At 40.9% G+C, this 25,250-nt stretch overlaps 1 protein-coding gene across 1 annotated transcript in view; it reads right to left on the reverse strand.

Annotated features, from left to right (window-relative positions):
• Positions 1-6,818: 6,818 nt before the first annotated feature.
• The window catches only part of GPAT3 (glycerol-3-phosphate acyltransferase 3), a gene marked incomplete at its 5' end in the record, with an annotated part of 62,814 nt that continues 44,382 nt past the window's right edge, over positions 6,819-25,250 (reverse strand). Inside the window, 6 exons of the mRNA XM_084233483.1 lie at positions 6,819-7,168; positions 12,702-12,781; positions 13,855-13,983; positions 14,764-14,849; positions 15,622-15,677; positions 17,443-17,558. Coding sequence (XP_084089609.1) covers positions 7,057-7,168; positions 12,702-12,781; positions 13,855-13,983; positions 14,764-14,849; positions 15,622-15,677; positions 17,443-17,558 — 579 coding nt within the window. The 3' untranslated portion in view covers positions 6,819-7,056. The remainder of the gene's footprint in view (positions 7,169-12,701; positions 12,782-13,854; positions 13,984-14,763; positions 14,850-15,621; positions 15,678-17,442; positions 17,559-25,250) is intronic.

Genomic DNA, 25,250 nt, shown 5'->3' on the forward strand with positions numbered 1-25,250 from the left:
TTGATTTTCACTTTCTTATAGTTATTCATTTTCCTGGTCCCTTATTTAAGTTTTCTAGATTCCTGCTATGAGTGAGACCATCCGGTATTTTTCTTTTTCTTTTTGGCTTATTTTGCTGAGCATGATCCCTTCCAGCGCCATCCATGTTGCTGCAAATTGCATGTGTTTATCTTTTTTGAATGCTGAGTAATATTCCATGGTATATATGTACCACATCTTCTTGATCCAGTCATCTATTTTTGGGCATTTGGGTTGTTTCCAAAGCTTAGCTATTGTAAACAGTGCTGCTATATACATAGGGGTGCAGGTGTTCTTTGGAATTGATGTTTCTGTGTCCTTTGGGTAAATACCTAGGAGTGGAATTGCTGGATCATATGGAAGCTCTATGTTTAGTAGGTCCAGAAATCTCCACACAGCTCTCCACAGTGGTTGGACCAGTTTGCACTCCCACCAACAGTGCAGAAAAGTTCCTTTTTCTCCACACCCTCGCCAGCATTTGTTGTTGCTAGTTTTTTTAATATGTGCCATTCTCACTGGTGTAAGATGGTATCTCATGGTAGTTTTGATTTGCATTTCCCTGATGGCAAGTGATGTTGAACATTTTTTCATATGCCTGTTGGCCATTTGCATTTCCTCTTCAGAGAAGTTTCTTTTTAGTTCTTCTGCCCATTTTTTGACTGGATTATTTTCTTTGTTGTTGTTGAGTCTCATCAGCTCTTTGCAGATTTTTGTGATCAGTCCTTTATCATTAGTGTTGGGTGCAAAAATGTTCTCCCAGTTGGTGGGGTTTCTCTTTGTTTTTGTTATTGTCTCTTTTGCTGTGCAGAAGCTCTTTAATTTGATGTAGTCCCAGCTGTTTATCTTTGCCTTCACTATCACTGCTTTGGGTGATGTGTCTGTAAAGATGTCTTTGATGTGCAGATCACGTAGTGTTTCGCCTATATTTCCTTCTATATATTTTATGGTTTCAGGTCTTATGTCTAGTTCTTTAATCCATTTTGAGTTGATTTTCGTGTATGGTGTGAGGTAGTGGTCAAGCTTCATTCTTTTGCATGTAGCGACCCAGTTTTCCCAGCACCATTTATTGAACAAACTTTCTTTGCTCCAATGCATAGTCTTTGCTCCTTTGTCAAAGATTAGTTGACCATAAATCTGTGGGTTTATTTCTGGATTTTCTATTCGATTCCATTGGTCTGTGTGTCTGTTCTTGTTCCAATACCATGCAGTTTTGATGATTATGGCTTTGTAGTATAGTTTGAAGTCTGGGAGTGTGATGCCTCCATTCCCTTCTTTTTTTTTCAGGAGAGCTTTGGCTATTCGGGGTTTTTTGTGATTCCATATGAATTTCATCAATAATTGTTCTATTTCTTTGAAGAATGACATTGAAATTTTGATTGGAATAGCATTGAATCTGTATATTGCTTTTGCAAGGATGGCCATTTTAATAATGTTTATTCTTCCAATCCATGAGCAGGGGATGTCTCTCCATTTCTTTGTGTCTTCTTCTATTTCTTATAAAAGTTTCTTTTAAACCATCTGACTGTAGGGGATATTCTCAGATGGCAGCTGACCATGCGCAACTAAAATGGCAATAATTAAAAGTGGAGAGGAAGGAATGACTCCACTCACCTTTGCTGTTGTAGTGCAAAAGAAATACACAATATGTAAATAAATGGGGGTGGTTGTCTTCTGATAAATTCTATTTACAAAACAGATTGCAGGATTTGTTCTTTGGTTATAGTTTATTGATCCCTTTCCAGAGGCCTGAAGGAAGATGAAATTCCACTTATGATGACTCACCATGAAAATTCTCCAAATAAAGAAATGAGCACATTTGGAAAAGAATCAAATATGATTCAGAAATTAGAAATGTAAGACTGCAAGTTTAAAAAAAAAATCAGTGAAGGTTAACAGTAGATTACCTAGAATTGATGAACTAGTGAAATGATAGAAAAGTGTCCAGAAAAGTCTAGAGAGGCAAAGAAATAAGAAAGATTTAGAGGCATGTAGGAGAGTGTAAAAAAGGCTAATATTTGCCTAATCAGACTTCTAAAAGTAGGAAAGGGAAAATAGGACAAAGCTTTTATTTAACTAAAGTGATCCTGACAGCATTCAAGAATTGATGGAAAATATGAATCCTAAGATGAGATACTTACAAGCAAGATAAATAGAGAAATCCATATCGGGATACGTCATAGTAAAAAGATAAAATAAGAAAAAGAAAGAAATGGACTTAAATACACCCACAGAACAACTACCTTAAAATAAGCTAATTAGACTGGTAGCTAATTTCTCAATAGCAACTATGGAATTATCTTTAATGTGTTACAGAAAAACAGTCAATCTGAACAATGAAGAATGAGTACAAAATAAATGTACTTGCAGGGAAATGAAAATAAGGAGTCACTAACAGACTCTCACTAAAGGAAAGTGATCCCAGATGACTGAGATAAAAGAGGTAGAATATGAAGTGGTAAAGTGTGGGGAAACACTGAAATAATAATGATAACAATGACAACTCTATGACAATTTGTGGGATTATGTCACTAATTAAAATCTATAAATTGACAAGAGGGGAAATGAATAAGCAGAATTCAAGTTCTAGGGTTCTTCTATCAGAAGGAATGAAGTGTAGTGATCAACTTCTGACTTTAAGAATACAAGTTGAAACTTATAAGGTAACCACAGAACAAATAGAAATAAGACTATTAATCCCCAATTTAAATAAAGCAAATGGAAAAGGAAAGAGTGATAAATCTAAAAGAGGTCAAGAAAACAGAAGTGGGGCCTCCCCGGTGGCACAGCAGGTTGAGCACAGCGCTATGAAACTGTCGGCAGCTTCTGCCAGGGAGATACCCATATGGTGTGACAGACCTCTCCTGTCGCACCCACTGCTCCCCTCAGTAGTATATTTTGGTCATCTAACTGTTCTGCTCCCCGCTAGCTCTGTCTCTGGTGAATCCTCTCACCCTCCTTCACCTCTGGCCTGTATCCCAGCTCTTGTATAAAAATAAATAAATCAAAAAAAAAAAAAAGAAAGAAAGAAAATGGAAGTGGAAAAAGAAGAGGAAGCACAAAATAAGGTAAAATAAATCCAAATAAATTTGCATTTAGTGTAATAAATGTTATTATTGCTCTATTAAATACAAATGTTGCTCTCACACTGCTGTTGGGTTGTATAAAATGGTCCTGCCCTTTTGGAAAGTTTGCTCTTTCAACATGAAAGTTGAATATACTGATATTCTACCATGCGACAATGCAGATTCCTACTAAACATTCAAGTTAGGGAAGCTCTTGTGCCAGGAGACATAAACGAGTGTTTACAGCAAAGTCACAAGCACCCTACTATCCATGGACAGCAAATGGGTAGGTAATTTGTGATGTTTCATACCTTCTAGGATATATTCATGTTCTACTGCATCATCCTGGGTAACGAACATGCAGGTATTTTGTTCTTATGCCCCTTAAATTGTACCTGCATACTTTCATGCACATGTGTGTATTCATAATTTCACAATCAAAAAAAGTGAGAACTAGAGTAGTAAATTATGAAAGTCTTCAAAGCCAGTGACTGCTAGAGCCACAATCAGCAGTCTTATGACTCCTCAACTCATTTTGGCCCCTATTCTAAAAAAATAATATTAAATGCTACTTATATCAATCCACTAGAAACCAGTATTACAAAATAAAAGCAAGCATGTGGGTGAATCAGTAAGAGGGGTCAACTGTAGGATGATGGATGGAAACTAGAATTCTGTAACATAGTATTCACTTTCAAAGGTTAGACACCTGGAACTTATATAATGTGATAAATCAATATTACTTCAACTTTAAAAAAAAAAGCAAGCACACAGCTCTGTCAAGATCCTTATTAAGGCCCCCAGCTTTCAGTACCAATCCAAATCTCACCCCACCTCCCATCATAACCTGCATAGGTTTAGCAGGAAATCCATTAGGTCAGTGAAAGCACATTTCAGGAGCACTAAATGAGAATAACTTGGTCAAAAGGCCATGCTCATGACCACAGCACATTATCTGTAGTCATGAGACACCAACACCCTTATCATATATTGTAAGATATCAACAGATGCCCAAAGTACAACCTAAGCACACAGGGGTAATAGCAAGATCACCAAGCTGAGGTTGCATAAGCCTGGGAAGTCTGCTCATGCAGGAAAATGTCCCTCAAGACAGTTCTTTGCAGCAGATTCTGATCCAGGCGGTTTCCCCTGTAATCTGATACCTTCACTCTCTAGTACAAGGCTGTTCCTCTAGTTCCAACACGTGCCAGGATATTTCAGAAACCCTAGGGATTCCGAAAACCTGACGTCTGTTCATAGCCACAGACACGTAATTTTTTTTAAAAAGGCAAACTCAAGACTCAGCAAATGAATCTGTGCAAGGGTTGGATGAAATGTATCTAATGGAAGTTTTCTACCAAACATTACCCACTTTGATATCCCATTACAACTGCAGAAGACGCAGAAGTTTAGATAAAACTCTATGCACAATATTTCTATGTACAATATTACTAAAGTGGGTATAAAATATTAGGAAGGATAAATGCAAAAAAAAATTTCTAGGGAACAAAGGCTAAATCTGAACAATATTTGCTTTCTGTAAATATTTTCAATAACAAGGCAACTCCTTGAAAAATTGGAAACTAGATATGCAAGCCAAAGACATAAATGTTTGATAGAGAGCATTATATTTTCTAGTGAATACAGGACACTATTGTTGCTGTCATAGTGCTCTTAGAAAGACACATTTTATCATGTCCAAATAAAATGACTATTCTTTTCTGAAAGAGGACTAATAAATAAAATGGATTGATTAACTCAAGTTATATCAATTATGAAAAGTAAATGAGAAAAACTTCAGAGAAAAGATGAAATGTACCCCCAGGGTACATACTGATTTTCAATCAAGATCACCCCAGCCAAATTTTGAAGGTGCAAAACTTTGGGCAAGAAAAAAAGGGTGGATGTGGTCTTGTTAGAGGGAAAGGATGTCCTGAGCTAATTCCATTCAGGCTTTGTGGACTCCACCCCACTCCAGACCAAAGCCATCAAGACATTGGGAAAGACAAATCCCATCACCACCAAAGGGAGGGTTGCTGAGACCTGAGGGTGGAGTTAAGCAGCCAGGTTTGGTATAAAACCAGACACGTGGGCCTTGGGGGGCTCTCTCTTGACTTCACGGCTCTTGGCTCACCACCAGCTCTCAGAGTGCCATTTGGGACTCCATGTCAGCGGAACGGGTAGGATGCATTTACGACTTTATCTCCCTATTTTCTCCCTGAGTTGTACATTTCCTCATTTCCCCTTCCCTTGTAAATAAACCTTTTATTAACCTTTTGTGTGTGCCTGCAGCTGAGTATTACTAAGTCCCTTTTAAGGGCATGGGTGAGGACCCACTGTCAGGCAACCCGTTTTATATTGGGGTTGCCCTGTAACAGTCTGAGAACAGTAGAGTAGCTGACCGTGAAGGCATCCTGCTTGCAAATAGTTCTTTGGATCAGATCCATCCAGCTGGATAAGGGGAATATACACTGCAGCATTGCTCCAGGTTACCTGTCTCTATTATGACAGTTGCCTGAGTGTACCTACAAAGTATCTGAAGTCTGTGACTTTGCTCAAGGCAAAGTCCACAAGGTCAGAGTCCAGACAACTAGACTATTAAAACAAAAAAAAAGAAAGAAAGACAAACCAAAACCAATGGTTCGTGTTCTTGTTTACCAGAGATTCCAGTCCAATAAAATCGATGCTGTTGAAATAAAAAACAAAAAATTCTATTTTGTAAAATGAGAGAATTTAATTTTACTCCAAATCAGAAAAGGGTAGAGGTGAGAGGAAAAAACAATGCCAAACACATTTAAAAATATAGAATTTATTTATATTCACCATAAGACAGTTTCACATTCTGTACATGGTTACCAGAAGAGAGAGAATGCTCTCAACGTTGACGATGGCATTATATTGCTATCAAACATTGCTTATCTGTGTGAGTTGGGAAACACTTATTTCCCCTTTAAAAAATTAAAGGCTCATTTCCCAAAAGGTAATTTTGCCACTCATTTTTCTGTTTAAGAACTGGGAAAGTTCTGAAATAAACCGCAAAGGGGTGGAGGGCTGCACGCTTTTACCTGCTCCCGCTGGAGATCGTCACGTGATTGTTGTTGCTGTTGTAAAAGGCTCCTCCTATTTGCAAATATGATTACAAATTCAAACAAAGAAGCAGACAGGGAGACACTAGTTATAGATCTTCAATATACAAACAAGGAAAATGAAAAATTTCAGCACATGTTACGGCTAAAGTGTGTGTTCGAAAGTTGCCTGTGTATAAATGCATACACACACTTGGGCTTACTTCAGCTGGGTAAAGTTCACCAAACAACAGTTCTCATCTAACACTCTAAGAAAAAATATTGACAGTTTCTTTCAACTCTTATCAAGAGATCACAAAGTTGTCCTTTCTCCTAAATAGCAACCTTTATTCCTCCTTTCAACCTTGCACTAGACCAGAACCGTGACCTTAACCGTGAGCTTGGATGTCACCCACACCACACCCCAAGTGATTGGAGGGGGTGGGAGGAAAGGGAGTGAGAAAGAGAACTGGGAAAGGAGAGTTTGGGAATTGTTTTTTTCTTGATAATTACATACCCATGGGTTCCAAAAACAGTAAGTTCCAGTAGTGTTTTAGAAGTACATTTTTCTGTATAAATATTTCTTTCAATCAACAATAACACAATCATTTCACAAAAGGCAGAATCTGTTTAAATTCAGTAAACTCCCTGAATTTAAACAACTCATGGGGCTAGCGCTAGAACAACAAAAGCCCATGGGTCCCGCCCCTGGCATAGAGGTAGAGACAATCCTCCTGTAGAAGAGATTACAAATAAAAAACAATAAAACAAACAAATAAATGCCTCCCTTGCCTCAAAAAAAAAAAAAAAAAAAAAGAAGAAGAAGAAGAAGAAGAAGAAGAACACACACACACACATTCCATTTTTAAAGGCTAATTCTGGGAAGCCACATTTGATCTCCAAAGAGGCAGTCAGTCCGATTCTGAATTGAGAGATCCATTGCCCACAATCATCTTGCTGTAATTCTTCTGCTGCTCTTCCTTAAAAGTGTCCTTCACCTTTGCTCTCTTTAGGCCTCCATCCCTGGGAAATCAAAGGCAAATAAATAAAGATACTCCCTGCAGTGATTTGAAAGAGTTACTTATTAATACATGCTGCATGGTATCCTGCCACATATGTGTCTGATTAGCAATAGGGCAAAGGACCCTGGATTCTGAAGCAGAAAGACCCAGTCCTTCTCTCCTTCTTACCAGAAGAAGGAGCAAAGTCTCTCATGACTGGTTAAAGCAAAGAATAATATCCCAACCAGTTTCTTTTTAGAAGTTAGGGCTGCTGTACTCACTATTTGGACATTACATTCAAACTACGGTAATTTATCTATCTTCTTCCCCAAGGAAAGCAGAATACTACTGTTATTTCTTCATTTAATCAAGGTACTTACTAAAAAATCATCAGGCAAATTTTAAACAGATGCTCAGAAAATGATGGGGGAAATGTATATGTGTGGGTAAATCCCTTAAGGATCAATAGATTAACCATAATAAAAAAAATCTAATCCTAATTTTCACAAGTTGTATTTTAAAGCACCCTATATTTCCAGTATTTCTAATCTTCCATATTCCAAAAGTGACTCAGAATGAAACAAATAACAAAATCATAAACTGCATGCAACTACCAGTTAGTGCCCATGTGAGCAGTGTTTCTGAATTCAGAGCATGTGAATCTTTGAATTCTCTACAGGGTGGTAAAAATACAGACCTGTTTGAGCTATAAGAACTCTGCATGCCTTTCCTTCTTTGGACAACACAAAGAAACAAACTGAAAGAGCTGGGAGGAGACTCGACTATCTAAGGCCACTATGCCTCTCCTAATTTAATACTTCAGATTTAACTCCTATGAGAGAGTGTAGACTGAGAATTTGCTTGCTTTACACTGTGCCTGTTTAATTTTAACCCAACTTAGCACAAATGTTTACTGCATGTTCTCTAACGATGATGAATGGATGGTCATAGGTTAGCCGGTGAACTCAATGCCAGAAAGACAGAACTTGACCTCAGATACCTGCCTGAGACCTACAATTCTGACTCTAGAGTCAAATCCAAAAACACCATCCACCAATAAATCCTCAAGTTAAAACAACCGACTGCAGTGCACAAAATCCTCCAGGGGTCCAGTTGTAGAAAATTTTCATAAAGCAAGGTTATAAATTATCACTACTTCTCCTGAATTATCCACAAAAGCCTCTTGTATCTAAATGCACTGAACTCTGAATAGTAAGAACTAAAGAAGGGTGGGCGGGAGAGACAAGAGGGCCATTCCTCCTTTTCTAAAGACAAGGTCAACAACATAAAGTTAGCAAAATCTGCCCTTGAGCTTTCTGATATTACTTTACTCAAATTTTCCCCAGCACTCAGTAAACCTACTACTGCTTTAAACACCTGTTTTGACTTCTCATCTGTTGCAGTGGCAGCAAATCTTAGTGCTTAGAAGGAACAATCATATATAAAAGTCAGTTCAGAACGATACAATTAAGTTCTCATTCAATGTAGGATTAAAAACCAACCTACAGTTAATTCATACCTAATGGGTCATTTACCTTATGGGTAAATGGGTCTACTTACCATTTACCCATAAATAAATGCAATGGGTATTTGCATGGGAAAAGCAATGGGTCTATTTTCTTTTCAGAGAATAGGCAAGGTAATTAAAACTCATCCTTTATTGTCAAATTGCATAAGACCTGACAAAAGGAAATTGAAAAACGCTGAGGTTATTTGTGATGGAATTTGTTTAAGCAATCTGATCTAGAGTCTGTCTGATGTCTGTGGCTGACTTCCCCAAGCTGTTTTTATTTCTTAATGTTTTCTTCCTTTCTTTGGTGTCTGAGGTCACCCCTGCTAGCTTTTCACAATGACTTCAGGGCCGGAGCAGGGCTGGGAATTCAGGTAAAAGGAAGGGGGTAAAGAATAGAAAACAATGAATAAAAAGGAAGCTAGTACAACATGACCGTGGATCACAAGGTCATCTGTGATCCAAGACCTTGTAAGCCAGGGCATTTGTAAGCCCATCATTTCATGATGTTATGAAAGATCTCAACATATTCCAGCTTAGATAATATAATACCAATATTAGCCTTAACCTATCTTAACCCTACTTTTGGTCTAAGGGCCAACTACTCGCCCTATACCAAGAGCTCATAGTAGGGGGTTAGTCAGCTAAGCATTTAATCCAGAAATGCTACTGCAAGGCTTCCCCTAATTTTATCTCCCATCAACTTCATGGCCTTTGTTAATTAGCATAATGGATTTTAGAAATATGTGTCCAGCTGCAGACATTGGTGGCTTGTTAATTAGCAGAATGGATTCCTACAATAGGCTTTCTGGGATGAAACTATGTGCATTCAAGAAATGTGAGTGGATAAGGTATTTTAGAGATTCCCCCACCCTTGTGTAAAGAAGTTAAAGAATACAGCTAGCCCAATTTTTTTTTTAAAGATTTATTTATTTATTTATTTATTTATTTATTTATTTATACAAGCACTGGGTACAGTAAGAAGCGCAGGAGGGTGAGAGAATTCACCAGAGCCAGAGCGAGCCAGAGCGGGGAGCAGAGCAGGGAGAAAGACCGAAGTACACTGCTGAGGGGAGCAGTGGGCGGCAGGAGAGGTCTGCGCGCCATGCGGGACCCTCCTCCGGTGGCCAGGGAGCAGCCGGGGATGCTAGCCCAATTTTTAAAGGCTTTAATCCCTAAACAATCCTGCGTGCCTCTGCTGGTTCAGAGGTTCTGGGTTGCCTGTTTAACAACAGCCTAAGTCCATTCCTGCTTCTAGAACATTCCTACAATTGTCTCCCATGAATTTCTCATGTAAAGTGTTTTTTTAAACAACAAAACAGTAGAGATTTTATTTAATTTTCAGGACTAGAAGTATGAACTGTTTTCTGCCCACCTTCTAATGTAATATCTGCGTGTATATAAGAATTTAATCTCTCATTATAATATAGGAATAGTTAACCCTCGCTGATACAGACTAATGCTTATGTCTCTCTGAAATTCATATGTTGAAGCTCTAACACCCAATGTGATGGTATTTGGAGATGGGGTTCAGTGCTCTTTCATGAGGAGACACCAGAGAGGGGCTCTGTATACCCTTGTGAGATCTCTCTCTCTCTCTCTCTCTCTCTCTCTCTCTCTCTTTACCTGCCCTTCTGCTTGCACAAAGAAGAGATCCTAAAGCAACAGCAAGAATGTGGCCATGTGTGAGCGAAAGGTAGAGAGGACTCACACCAGAACCCAACCAGCTGGCACCATGACTTCAGACTTCCAACCTTTAGACTCTAAGAATTTTCTGTTAAACAACCCAGTCTTTTTTTCTTATAGCAGCCTGAGCAGTCTAATACACTCACCTACTTTCAATCTTTCTCAACAAACTAAAGCCATAGCTATCATAACTAAAATATTTCATTGTTTTCTTTCTTCCAAGTTTTCTTTAATATAGCTATAGGTAGAGTTATATATGAACAAGCCTGTAAGCTGCCCCTTGCCTCCCAGGATCCATTCCTCACCCTCAAATCTATTCTACCTTTCTTCAGTAACAGAACCCTACATTTTAGCTAAGGCTATGCTCACACAGAACAAAGACTCCATCTCCCCTGCATCCTTACAACTAGCTATTATCATCACGCAACTCGGTCCCAGCCACAGGACACAGCAGAAGTGGTATGCCCGCTCCTCCAGCCTGCATCCAAGAGATGGAGGTGTCCTCTTGCTTTATTCCTCCCTGCTAGATATCTGCACTAACACTCAGTATGCCTGGAGCAGCCAGCCCTGACCATAAAGTCATAAAGAAGGTAGAAAAATACAGAATGAGCTGTTATTCCAGCCTGAACTGCCTCTATTTAAGTAAGAGGAATAAATGTCTATCTTGTTTAAGCCATTGTCATTCTGTATAAAATGCTACATAACATAATAACACCAAAACCATAGTTCTAAACCTAACTATATCCTGTTTCTGCTTATCTTGCAAGGACAGCAAAGTGGGCTTGTAAAAGTGAAACGATGGCACAAAAACACCCTTATACATTTTTAAAGGAAGAAAATGGATATTTTATAAGATGACAAGTTGTGTTTCAGAGCACAGGTCCAGAAAAGTGATCGCTGTACCTCAAGTAGCTCTCTCATTGCCTGGGTGAAAATAGTCAGAGGAGGGAACTAGAAGCTAGGCTCATGACCAGATGAACAACACACAGAAGGGAGAAGCGCTCAGTTTGCAAGGAAGCAGCTGAGTCGGGTTGCAATTGAATTAGAGTTACCCATGACAGAAAAAAAAAAAAAAAAAAAAAGCAACAGAGACAGCAAAGACCCATACATAAGTATCCAAACCCTGAAGAATCTAAAAAGGAGTCCCACAATTCCCTATCACTCCCCCAAACAAAGGTCCCTAACAGTTTAACAATTATCTCCCAGAGGCATAGGAGATCAAAACAAATGGGGAGAATTCTGCAGCCAAGCACGCCAAGGTGACACCCAAAAAGATGTAGAGTGGAAGGTGGAGTAAAGGTCAGGCATTTCCCTGCTCCAAACTGCTTTGTGAGAAGGGTGGCCAGCAATCAAGGAAAGTCCCCTGGGCTAACATTGCCGGGCAGCTGCTAAGACTTTCTGAGTGTCCAACCCGAACCTGGCGAGACCACCACAGACCCAAAACTCCTGGCTGACACAGCAGCCTTACACACTCAGGTTCGTGTGTCTGATGCACAGCTAAGGTTAGAATGCGGAAACACTGACGTTTGGAGTAGGGAAAGTTTGCTGCAAGTCACAAGCAAGGAGCCAGGAGAAATAGTGATATCTCCTCCCCATCTATGTAGGTGAAGGTGATCACATTGGGAAGTGGGTGGAGAACAAAGAAAATATTTTAACAATGCAAGTTGGTAGAGCTTGATTTGTTGCTTGCTGCTGAATCGAGGTGTAACTGGAAGTTAGATTTAGAACTACAAAAAAATCGGGTGCCTCTCATTTCTGAATGTCGTCCATCTGACTATGAGCCTGGCTTCTAGCTCCCTCCTTCATGGCTAAGGTCCCTTGAGTCAGCAAACATTTTTCTGGGCCCGCACGCTGAAACACAATTTGTCCAATTATGAAAAATCCATTTTTTTCTTTGTTTAAAATGTGTAGGAGGGCCTCCCTGGTGGTGCAGGGGGTTAAGCACAGCACTATTAAGCTATTTACAGCCTCTGCAGCACAAGTTTGATCCCCAGCCAGCCAGGGAGCTACAGTCTGCTACACAAGGAGCAGCAGACCTCTCCTGTCTCACCCACTGCTCCCCTCAGCAGTGTGTTTCAGTCAATCTGCCTGGTCTGTTCCCCACTCTGTCTCTGGTGAATCCTCTCACCCCCTCACGTCTGGCCTATACCCCAGTTCTTGTATGCATAAATAAATAAATCTTTAAAAAAAATATGTAGGAATGTTTTTGTCCCATTGTTTCACTCTCACAAACCCAGCCTGACGTTTTTGCAAGATAAACAGAAACAGGAAAATACCACTAAGGACACCACAGTTTCAACATTATTAAAAGGTTATTAATGTTTAAAAAAAGTGATGGTACTTCTGAGAAATTTCTTACCAGGGAAGTTCAGTCAACCCTCCTTGCACAGCAATAGCAGACTTCACCCTATTAGCAAACTGAACTGCATCTTCTCCTTCCTGGAAAATAAAAATATATACAAAGTATTTCTGAATATACAGTTTTCAAATAATGCCTTAAATGTCTCATAATCATTTAGATTTGTTTTAAAATATAAGATTCACATTTTAGTTTCAAATACGTTCTAGTCTCAACCTTAGCAAATGTTATATGTTCTACCAAAAAAAATTAATGCTTATTGTTTAATATTTGATCATGTGCACATATTATATTCTTTGTCAATCTTATGTAAGGTATTAATATTCCACAATAAACCAACAGCAGTAGTAAAAACTACAATGGAGAATAATCTCTGAATATATAATAACTTGGTAGGAAGTCATTGAAAAATGACTCATTTGAGCCTCCCTGGTGGTGCGAGGGGTTAAATGTCAGCACTGTGAAGCTATCCAAAGCCACTGCAGCACAAGCTCAAGCCCCAGCCAAGGAGGAGACCCACATGGCACAGCAGACCTCTCTGGCTTGCCCAATTCTCCTCTCAGCAGTGTATTTCAGTAGATTTGCCTGTTCTGCTCCCCACTCTCTCTGGTGAATCCTCTCACTCCCTCACCCTGCCCCAGCATCCTGGCCTACACCCAGCTTGTATGCATAAATAAAATAAATCTTAAAAAAAGAAAAAGGAAAAGGGCCTCCCCGGTGGCGCAGCGGTTGAGCGCTGGGTTGCAAAGCTGCCCGCGGCCTCTGCAGTGCCGGTTCTATCCCCGGCTGCTCCCCGGCCACCGAAGGAGGGTCCCACATGGCGCGCAGACCTCTCCTGCCGCCCGCTGCTCCCCTCAGCAGTGTACTTCGGTCCTTCTGCCTGCTCTGCTCCCCACTCTGGCTCTGGTGAATTCTCTCACCCTCCCATCCTTCTAACTGTACCCAGTGCTTGTATAAATAAATATATAAATAAATAAATAAATAAATAAATAAATAAATAAATAAAAAAGAAAAAGGAAAATGACACATTTGCTGAAAAAGCAGAAAAGAAATTCAGTTTTTGAAGATATGAAGAAGGGAGTGTCAGGTTAAGGATTTCTAGTGTTTATCTGATTAGATAAGACACCAAAGGCCAGCTGTTATCTGTCATTACCTCTCTGGTCATGGGGGGCATGTACCACACGTCACAGACGATGGCCCAGCTGGTCATCATTCGAAGCAGGTAGCTTACCATATTATATTTACTGCTGTTCCAAAATGCATCACCAAACTGAGGGTTATACTAAGAAAAAAGAAAACACATCCCAGTCATGGTACCGTCTCTTATCCGTGTCAATGTTTTCAAGGTCAATTATCTCTACTGGACCCCAAGAAAAAAAGAAAGCTACTCTGTTTGATAGAAATGTAATCAACCAAGCTCTCTGACCAGAGCCCCCAAGGCCTACACCAAGAAAGGATTACACAAATCTAAAATATCTGTCTCTCCACTTCACTGGAAGGCTGGTGAAAGCAGGAGCAGTATCTGATTTGCAATCAGTATGTCTGTCCTCTGCTCAGGCCTTGGCACAATAGCCCCTAAGGATACATTTATCAATAGAGAGAGGAGGATTGAGTAAGGGGGCAAAATGTAAACAATGGTGAATCTGAGGAAAGAGTATACAAGTGCTCCTTACTACTGCAAATTTCAAAATTGAAATTATTATCTGGGCCTCCCCGGTGGCGCAGCAGTTGAGCGCTGGGTTGCGAAGCTGCCCGCAGCCTCTGCAGCACCGGTTCGATCCCCAGCTGCTCCCCGGCCACTGGAGGAGGGTCCCACATGGCGCACAGACCTCTCCTGCTGCCCGCTGCTCCCCTCAGCAGTGTACTTCAGTCTGTCTGCTCTGCTCCCCGCTCTGGCTCTGGTGAATTCTCTCACCCTCCCCCGCTTTGGACTGTACCCAGTGCTTGTATAAATAAATAAAAATAAATCTTAAAAAAAAAATTGAAATTATTATCAAAATAAAATGTACCAGGTCTCTGTCTCTATTTGTTTGCAGAAATGGGAGGGTGGTATCCATTTTACCTTAATTGCAACAGGATGTATGGTTCCTCCAATTTCAAAGCTTCCCTTTTTAAACATCATGACTGAAGTGTTGTTGATACAAGTTCCTGCATGGACATCAAGGAGAGGCAGTGATGAATATTTTTAAAAGTCGCCATTTTTTGAAGAAATTTTTTAAAGAAACTATTTTTATTTAAAATAGTCAAATCACAAAAATTCAGATAGTTTACTACCATTGCACAAATCAATTCCTGCTTAAGTAGTAACTGGGCTCATCTAAGCAGATTTCATGACAAATCTATACTTTATTACTGAATTTCTATTGGCAATAAGGGACTATTCAATATGTTTAAAATAAAGACCTTTAAAAAATTATGGCCGGGCTTCCCTGGTGGCACAAGGGGCTAAGACGCAACCTTATGAAGCTATCTGCAGCCACTGCAGCATGAGTTCAACCCCCAGCCAGGGAGCTACCCACATGGCACAGCAGACCTCTCCTGACACACCCATTGCTCCCCTCAGCAGTGTATTTCAGTCAATCTGCCTGTTCTGCTCCCCACTCTGTCTCTGGTGAATCCTCTTACCCTCCTGCGCATCTGGCCTGTATCCCAGTTCTTGTATGCATAAATAAATAAATGTTTAAAAAATATATATGGTCAATACATTTCTAAGGTCATTACCCCCCAAAAAACTCTTAAAATCAAAAAGGCACCATGTCCTTTATCAAATCTCAAAAGAGAATGGCTAGCTCAGAGAGCCCATTCTATTCCAATAGAAGAACAGAGATTTGGAAGAAGAATGCCAAGTTTAGAACAATCCAACTCCTTAGACATTTTTGGTGCTTCATGTTATCAACTGTAGCCTGGTGTTCCTTCTTACCTTCAGGAAAGATTAATATGGGTAATTTTTTCTTATCAGCAATGTGTTCTTGTAGTCTGTAAAGAAAAATAAAGCATCAAAATTCTACTTTTAAGAAGAAAGAGAGGGGGCCTCCCTCATGGCACAAGGGGTTAAGATGCAATTAATGAAGCTGTCTGCAACCTCTGCAGCACGAGTTCGATCACCCGGCTCACCAGGCAGCAACCCACATGGACAGCAGACCTCTCCTGACTTGCCCACTGCTCCCCTCAGCAGTGTATTTTGGTCAATCTGCCTGTTCTGTTCCCCACTCTGTCTCTGGTGAATCCTCTCACCCCCACACCTCTGGCCTGTACTCCAGCTTTTGTATGCATAAATAAATAAATCTTTAAAAAAATAGAGAGAGAGCAAGAGAGTGAAGCCCTCATTGGTATTCTTTACTTTTATAACACAAATGTAACTGTAAACCAAAAAGAAATACCAGAAAAGGAAATAAACTCAAGTTGATCCCTTTCTTACAGAGTATAAGGGTAGCTATTTCAATATCTCTCCTTCCAACATGAGGGATTCACAGTGCATTCTGCCTACTCTTTTCTTTTTTTTTTTAAATATCTGGATTTTTTTTTAGCAGCACTAAACATACCTTTATTGTTTTTTTTAAAGATTTATTTATTCATGCATACAAGAACCGGGGTACAGGCGGGAGGGTGAGAGGATTCACCAGAGACAGAGCGGGGAGCAGAACAGGCAGACTGAGTGAAATACACTGCTGAGGGGAGCAGCGGGCGAGACAGAAGAGGTCTGCTGTGCCATATGTGGGATTCTGGCCGGCCAGCCGGGATCAAACCCACATTGTAGAGGCTGCAGACAGCTTCACAGCACTGAGCTCAACCACCTGCACCACCAGGGGAGACCACTGCCTACTCTTTTCAAAGAATGCTAGACAGTAGTGCAGCATGACGCCTTTCTCCATGTACCTATATTTCCTCATTTGAAAAATGGGAATATTGATTGCTGGATCTGTCTGCCTTGTGGTCAAAAAGTATAAGAAGATTTCTTAATTGAGTCAAGCCAATTTATCCCATGAAATATGCACCATAAAGCTGAGACTGATGCAGGTTATTCCATACTTAAGCCTCCCTGCCATCAGCCTTACATTCCCAAATGCTCTCCAAAAGGTGGTAAAGTTGAGATGGACAGATTACAGGTGCCAGTGTCCTATTGCTAAATAATCTCATGATGAGGAACAATTTTTTTTAACCTTAAACAGACTTCAACAAGTACTTCTCATTTCACTCTTAAAAGCATGGCCTACACCTGTGGTCACAGAAGTATAGACCAGAGTGTCTTCAATTAAAGGTCTTCAGCAAAAAGCTGCTTCCTCCAACAAAGGTTTCTGGGAGCTCACCTAAGCACAGAAATTCCTTCTTCTCCTCTTCTATAAACAGCATTAGCCTTGGCTGTGTGTAGCTGATTTACATGACCATTAGGTCATTCAGCAAAAACTAAGTCGCTTATCTATTTATTTGACAGTTATTTAAGATTTAAGGCAGCAGTTTTTAACTTTAAAAATCCAGTGATTGCACTATATCCAAGTCACAGCTAATACAGACTTACGGTCTTCTAATCTTGTCACATATATCCCACTATGACTACAGAATTAAAATTTTTTTAATTTACCTAAAACAAGTGATTCACCAGAAAAAGCCAAGCACAAAGAGCTCTCCATATGCTTTAGTTTTTTAATCCTTAGTGTTGCTGTGCCCTCTTTGGCAGGAAGGTCAAGGTTTATTGGTTCTTAGGATACCCCAATTAATACTAAGTCAGGTGATGACTGCTAACCTTTTAGTAACCAGGTGTCGATCCTTCATTTCTGAGCGTTCAAACCAGACATGTGGACAAGCCTTGACCATAGCTCTCTGGATGATTCCCATCAATCCACCATGAACTTGGCCAACCTAGAAGTACCATGAGAAAAAGAGAAAAATGTAAAGGCACAGCTGTTCAAAGAAAGCTTTTGGGTTTTTTTAGTACCAATAAGTTCCTATTCCTCACGCAAATATAAGATTGGCCCTCTTCCACTGATGGAAGTTCTTATCTGTTCAAAGGGTATGAATGGTCAAATGTAAGCAAAAGATGTTCTTAAAATGTTTTTGAATTTTGAAATGTCTTTTAAATGTTCTTAAAATGTCAATTTAATTCTTCTTTTGATTTTTATTTTTTTCAGAAAACCTATTGTAGGGTAAAGAAAATGTCAGGCTTTTCTGCCCTTCCGCCATCAGGATAGATGATGGATCCTTGTCCTGAATGCATGCCTGATGGCGGGCACCTGGAATAGGGTGTGGGCATAGGTAGATGGGATTCAGCTGAGTTAAGACTGTGCTTTTAAGGGCGGCGTCACGGGGGGGACGCCAGCAGCCCCAGCCAGCCAGCAGCAGCAGTAGCAGCAGCAGCAGAACCAGAACCTGAAGGAGAAGCTGAAGCAGAAGCAGAGAACACCAGAGAGTCCAGATAGAGTGAAGACTTGCTGGGGGCTGGGAGGCCTGCCAGCCTCCCAGCCCCCCAGCCAGCACCCCTGCCTGCCATATGCCTGGTGAACCCCAAATAAAAAACCTGCAAAACTACTGAGGACTCAGACTCCTCCTTTATCCGGTCTGCATGGGATCAGAAAACCTGCCCTGTGTCCAGTCGTACCCTCTACAATTGGCGTAAGTCGGCAAGATCCATGCAGACGGGTATTGGAGCCCTCCGAAGACCTGGAGGGACTAAGGAGAACAGGCTGCTTGCCTGTGACGACGCTGGAGGCGCCATGGCGGCACAGAAGGTGGACAACGTCCACGAGCTACAGGACGTGAACTGGCGTGAAGGAGACGCCCGAGAGAACCAGCCAATGACACCCAAAAGGACCGGCCAACGACCCCTGAGGCAGCAGAATCATCCGGGAGGAGAGGACCACGATTCAGCACTCGCCGTTGCTGAAGCAGGGAGAGGCCAATGGACTTGGACTGATGGACTGACGGTCCCGCCAAAGGCGGAGGACATGCAGGTTGATATGTTTTGGGACCCTGGGGGTGGAACAGTTTTGTTTGTAAACCCCAGGAGATGGGAATCTAGGGGTGGCCAGTGGGCCTAGATGGCCAAAAGCAGCCTGTGCATGCCCAGCAGCCAGGTGGAGGAGAAAAGCCAACTGAGAAGGCAAAAGCTGGTACTGGTGCTAAGTTGAGAAGCCCTAAGCGGCTGTTAAGCAGCCTGAGTATGCTGAAGAACTGTGAGTCTCGTAAAATCACCTGTGGGTGATGCCCTGCTCATTCTTGAGTGAGGGTGAGGAGCTGAGGAACCTGTCCTTGGGGGACCGGTGGGGAATGTGGCTTGGGGTGGAGCCCAAGCCGAATGCAGAGTTTGGATCCCCGACCCATGTGATTGTGCAGTGGGTTGGCCTGAGTGCAGGGGTCTGCGAGTCGCATGGGTGGCTGTGAAGGCCGAGTGTTGGAGCGACTGCAGATAGAAACCCTGAGGGTTGGCGATTACCCCCAACAGAATAAAATTGCCAATCCCAGAGCTAGTGCATCCTGGGGGTGGATGCTGTGTGTGCCTTGTAGCCGAGACTACTACAGCCAGAGAAGGCCAGGAAGCCTGACGGCTCCTGGTGTGATATAGTAGATGCCGTGAGTGATTTCCCTCCCTTGTAAGAGCAGTGCCTTCAGCAGCAGATTTGGTGGATCATCTGCTGGTACCAATAATTGTCTTTTGCGCTAGGTTGGTGCCCTGCCTGGACTTATTTGTGTTCTGTTGTATTTTGTTATATTTGATGTATTTGCTTTTGTGGGCCATGGCTGCATTGTTTGTTTGCTTAGAAAATTGTATATATATGTATAGACTGTATGGCAGAAAACCCTGAGGGGGTGGACGGTAGGGTAAAGAAAATGTCAGGCTTTTCTGCCCTTCCGCCATCAGGATAGATGATGGATCCTTGTCCTGAATGCATGCCTGATGGCAGGCACCTGGAATAGGGTGTGGGCATAGGTAGATGGGATTCAGCTGAGTTAAGACTGTGCTTTTAAGGGCGGCGTCACGGGGGGGACGCCAGCAGCCCCAGCCAGCCAGCAGCAGCAGTAGCAGCAGCAGCAGAACCAGAACCTGAAGGAGAAGCTGAAGCAGAAGCAGAGAACACCAGAGAGTCCAGATAGAGTGAAGACTTGCTGGGGGCTGGGAGGCCTGCCAGCCTCCCAGCCCCCCAGCCAGCACCCCTGCCTGCCATATGCCTGGTGAACCCCAAATAAAAAACCTGCAAAACTACTGAGGACTCAGACTCCTCCTTTATCCGGTCTGCATGGGATCAGAAAACCTGCACTGTGCCCAGTTCCTGCCTTTACACCTATATTGTGAAATAATATGAAATATTAATGAAAAGTTTTAAGACTTTAACAATTTTTTTTTTAATTTTTTTTTCTTTTATAGAGGCATGTTTTTATTTATTTGTTTGTTCGTTTGTTTCGTTTATACATGCACTGGGTACAGTCAGAAGCGCGGGAGGGCGAGAGAATTCACCAGAGCCAGAGCGGGGAGCAGAGCAGGCAGAAGGACCGAAGTACACTGCTGAGGGGAGCAGCGGGCAGCAGGAGAGGTCTGCGCACCATGTGGGACCCTCCTATGGTGGCCAGGGAGCAGCCGGGAATCGAACCGGCGCCGCAGAGGCTGCGGGCAGCTTCGCAACCCAGCGCTCAACCGCTGCGCCACCGGGGAGGCCCAACAATTTTTTTTTTTTAAAGATTTATTTATTTAGTTATACAAGCACTGGGTACAGCCAGAAGCACGGGAGGGTGAGAGAATTCACCAGAGCCAGAGCGGGGAGCAGAGCAGGCAGAAGGACCGAAGTACACTGCTGAGGGGAGCAGCGGGAGGCAGGAGAGGTCTGCGCGCCATGTGGGACCCTCCTCCGGTGGGCGGGGAGCAGCAGGGGATTGAACCGGCGGCGCTGCAGAGGTTACGGGCAGCTTCGCAACCCAGCGCTCAACCGCTGCACCACTGGGGAGGCCCAAGACTTTAACAATTTTTTTTAAAGTAATATAGTCTCATAATATTCTCATGTGACCCAGAAACATAAGATCACTCCTCCTTAGATGCATGTAACCACACCACACCCACCACCAAGGTAGCCATAATTTTTAAGTAAGGTGTGAGATAATCTAGCTTCATTCTTTTGTGTCTGTGGCTGTCCAGTTTTCCCAATACCATTTGTTGAAGAGACTTCTCCTGTGTGTACTCTTGGCTCTTTTGTCAGAAACTGTCTATATACATAAGGATTTATTTCTGGGCTCTCAATTCTATTCCATTGTATTGTGGGTCTGTTTTTGGTCTAGTACCATATTGTTTCAATTACTAGAGCTTTGTAGTATAGTTTGAAGTCTGGGAATGTGATACCACTAATCTTTGTTGTCAGAACTGCTTTAGCTATTTGGGGTCTTTTGTGGTACCAAATGAATTTCAGTAATATTTGTTCCATTTCTTTCAAGAATTTCTTTGGGCCCTTGATATGGATTGTATTGCATTGTATATTGCTTTGGGTAAGATGGCCATTTTTACCATGTTAATTCTTCCAATTCATTAGCTGGGAATATCTTTCCCTTTTTTGCTTGTTGTCTTTTTTTTTTAACAATCCCTTATCATTTCCATTATAATGGTCCTCATCTCCTTTGTTAAGCTTAATCTTAGGTATTTAATTCTTTTGGATGCAAGAGTTACTATTTCAATTCATTTTTTAGCAGTGTCTTTAGGGTTGTCTATGTATATTATCGCCTGTATGTAATATGCAAACAGTGGTAGTTTTACTTCTTTTTTCCCACTTTGGGCTCCAGTGCAATTGCTCTAGCTAAGACTTTGCAGAACTGATAATAGTGCTAAATGTGGATATCCTTGCCTTCTACTAGATCTTAGAGGAAAAGCTTTCAGTCTTTCAGTATTGGTATGATGTTAGCTGTAGGTTCATCTTTTATGGCTTATGTTATTTGAGGTATTTTCCATCTATTCCCAGTTTCTGTGAGGGTTTAATTCAGAAATTGATATTGAATTTTATCAAATACTTTCTCTGCATCTATTGATATGGTCATATGGTTTTAATCTTTCCCTTTGTTGATGTAGTAAATACTGACTGATTTTCTGATGTTATATTGTCCTTGTGTTCCAGAATAAATCCTACTTGGTCAAAATGTATGATTTTTTTAATGTATTTTGTTTGCTAATATTTTGTTATGGATTTTTGAGTTTTGTTCATCAGAGATATCGGTCTGTAACTTTTTAGTGATATTTGTGTCTGGTTTTGATAGCAGAATGAAGCTGTCCAATTGAATGAGTTTGAAAAGATTCCCTCTTTCCCAATTTTTGGAAGTGTTTGAGTAGGATGGATATTGTCTTTGAAGGTTCAGTAGAACTCGCTCATGAAACTGTCAGGGCCTAGCCTTTTTGGTTTTTGGAAATAATTTTGTTACTGTTTCAATGTCCTTGTTTGTCATTGCTCTGCTCAGTCTTTCTATTTCTTCCTCATTCAGTCTTAGAAGGCTGTATATATCTAAGAAGTTGTCCATTTTGTCTAGATTATTCAACTTACTGGCATACGGGTGTTCATAGTAATCTCTTGCACTCATTTGTACTTCCAAAATATCTGTTGTAATTTTTGTTTTGTTTCAGTTCCTATTTATTAGCATTTTCTCCTTTTTTTCCTTAGTTAATCTAGGTAGAGGTTCATCTATTTTGTTAATTTTTTTTAAAGAACAAGCTTTTGTTTTCATCATAATGTTGGACTGTTTTTTTTTTTATCTGTTTCATTTATTTCTGCTCTACATTTTATTATTTCCTTAATTCAACAACTTTGGCTCTGTTTGTTCTTTTTAAGTTCATTAAGGTGAGAGGTGAAGTTATTTATTTGGGCTCTTTTTTGTTTCTTGATGTGGCCTATGTTGCTATATATTTCCCTCACTTCTGTTTTTTGTCATGTTCTATAAATCCTAAAAGTTTGTATCATTATTTTTGTTTGTTTCCACATAATTTTAATTTCTACTTTGATTTCCTCATTAATTATGTTGTTCTATGTCCACATATTGGGTTTTTCCTGCTTTGTCTTTGTGGTTGATTTAAAGTTTGATACCATTTTGATCAGAGAAGATATTTCATATGCTTTCAATCTTCATGAATTTATTGACTCCTGTTTTGTGACCAAACATTGTCTTTCCTGGAGAATATTCTATGTGCATTTGAAAAGAATGCATAATCAATTCTCGGGGGGTACAAATGTCCATGTGGTCTAAAATCATTATTTCCTTGTTGATTTTGCCTATTGCTCTGTCCATTTCTGAAAGTGGAGTGTTGAAGTCTACAACTATTGTGTAGTTCCCAATGTCTGGTTTCAGATTTTATAATAGTTGTCATATATATTTTTATACTCCTTCAATTGGTGCATAAATATTGATGAGTATTATGTGTTCCTTATGAGTTGATCCCTTAATTATTACATAGTTTTCCATCTCTGTCTCATTACCTTCTTTAACTGGAAGTCTATTTTATCTAATATAAATAGGTCTGTCCCTGGGCCTCCCCGGTGGCGCAGCGGTTGAGCGCTGGGTTGCGAAGCTGCCCGCGGCCTCTGCGGCGCCGGTTCGATCCCCGGCTGCTCCCCGGCCACCAGAGGAGGGTCCCACATGGCACGCAGACCTCTCCTGCCACCCGCTGCTCCCCTCAACAGTGTACTTCGGTCCTTCTGCCTGCTCTGCCCCCCGCTCTGGTGAATTCTCTCACCCTCCTGCGCTTCTGACTGTACCCAGTGCATGTATAAACAAAAAAACAAATAAAATAAATAAATAAATAAAACATGCCTCTATAAAAAATATATATATATATGAATAGGTCTGTCCCTGTATTCTGAGGTCGTCACTTTTGCTTATAGGATTTTTCCCCAACTTTTTACCTTGAATTTACTTTTTTTAAAAAAGATTTATTTATACAAGAACTGGGGTACAGGCCAGAGGTGCAGGAGGGTAAGAATTCACCAGAGACAGAGCAGGAAACAGAACAGGCAGATAGACCTAAGTACACTGCTGAGGGGAGCAGCAGGCGAGACAGGAGAGGTCTGCCACGCCCTGTGGGTATCTCCCTGGCCGGCTGGGATCGAACCTGTGCTGCATGGCTGCCAACAGCTTCACAGCGCTGCACTCAACCCATTGTGCCACCAGGGGAGGCCCCCTTAAATTTACTTTTATCTTTGTAGGTCAAATGGGTCTTCTGGAGACAGCAAAAAGATAGGTTTTGTTCTGTGCCTTTTGATTTGATGAATTCAGTCCATTTACATTTAAGGTATTGATATATGAGGACTATTGATATATGAGGATTTGTGATTGCTATTTTGTCTTTAGTTTTCTGGTTCTATTTCCTTGTTCATGGCTTGTGTCTTTTCTTCTCTTCTATTTAAATAGGAGAGCCCTGGGCCTCCCTGGTGGTGCAAGGGGTTAAGATGCAACCTATGAAGCTGTCTGCAGCCTCTGCAGCACAAGTTTCATCCTCAGCCGACCAAGGAGCTACCCACATGGTGCAGCAGACCTCTCCTGACTCGCCCGCTGCTCCCCTCAGCAGTGTATTTCAGTCAGTCTGCCTGTTCTGCTCCCCACTCTGTCTCCAGTGAATCCTCTCAACCCCCACACCTCTGGCCAGTACCCCAATTCTTGTATGCATAAATAAACAAATATTTTTTTTAATAAATAAATAAGTAGGAGAGCCCTTTCAACATTTCTTGCACAGAAGATCTAGTGTTGGCAAACTTCCTCAGTTTCTGTGCTCATCTGGGATGGCCTTTATTTCTCCTTCATATCTAAAAGAGAGTCTCACAGGATATAGTATTCTTATATGGCAATTTTTTTATCACTAAGTATTTTGAGTACATTGCTTTATTCTCTCCTTGTTCTTGGAGTTTCTTCTGAGATGTCTGATATCAGCCTTATAGGATTTCCATTATAGTTTATCTGCTTTTGGTTCCGAGCTACCTTCAATTTTCTTTCTTGTCTTGAGCTCTCATTAGTTTCACAACTATGTGCCTACATGTAGTTCTTACTGCATTTAGATAACCAGGAATTCTTTTAGATTCTTGGACTTGTATATTTATTTCATTCACCAGGTTTGGGAAGTTTTCCTTAGTTCTTTGAATAAGTTCTCTCCTCCCTTCTCTCTCTCTCAGATAATTATTCTTATGCTGACTTTCCTATTGGAGTCATGTAAATCTCAAAGTGTTTCTTCATTTTTCTCTCCCTATTTCTCTTTCTTCTTCCAGTTAGGTCTTTTATGCATTATGATTTTCAAGGTCACTGACTCAATGCTCTATTTGATCTAGTATACTTCCATAGCTTTCTGCAGCATGTTTTATCTCCTCTGCTAGTCTTTTTTGCACATTCCAAGTCCCTTATTTTCTTATTTAAATCATCAATTTCTATTTTCTGTTCATTAGTTGTATTTCTGATATCTTTGTGGCTGGAATTTGAAAGTTGATCTCTCCTGCGGTGTCATATTTCCTTGAAGTCTCAAGTTTCCAGTGTTGTATTTTGTTCTGCTTTTTTTTTTGTTTTGTTTTGTTTTGCTTATTTGTCTTCCCACTCTGCTGTTTTAGATCTTCA

Source organism: Talpa europaea (genome assembly GCF_964194135.1).
Source record: "Talpa europaea genome assembly, chromosome: 5".
NCBI lineage: Eukaryota > Metazoa > Chordata > Mammalia > Eulipotyphla > Talpidae > Talpa > Talpa europaea.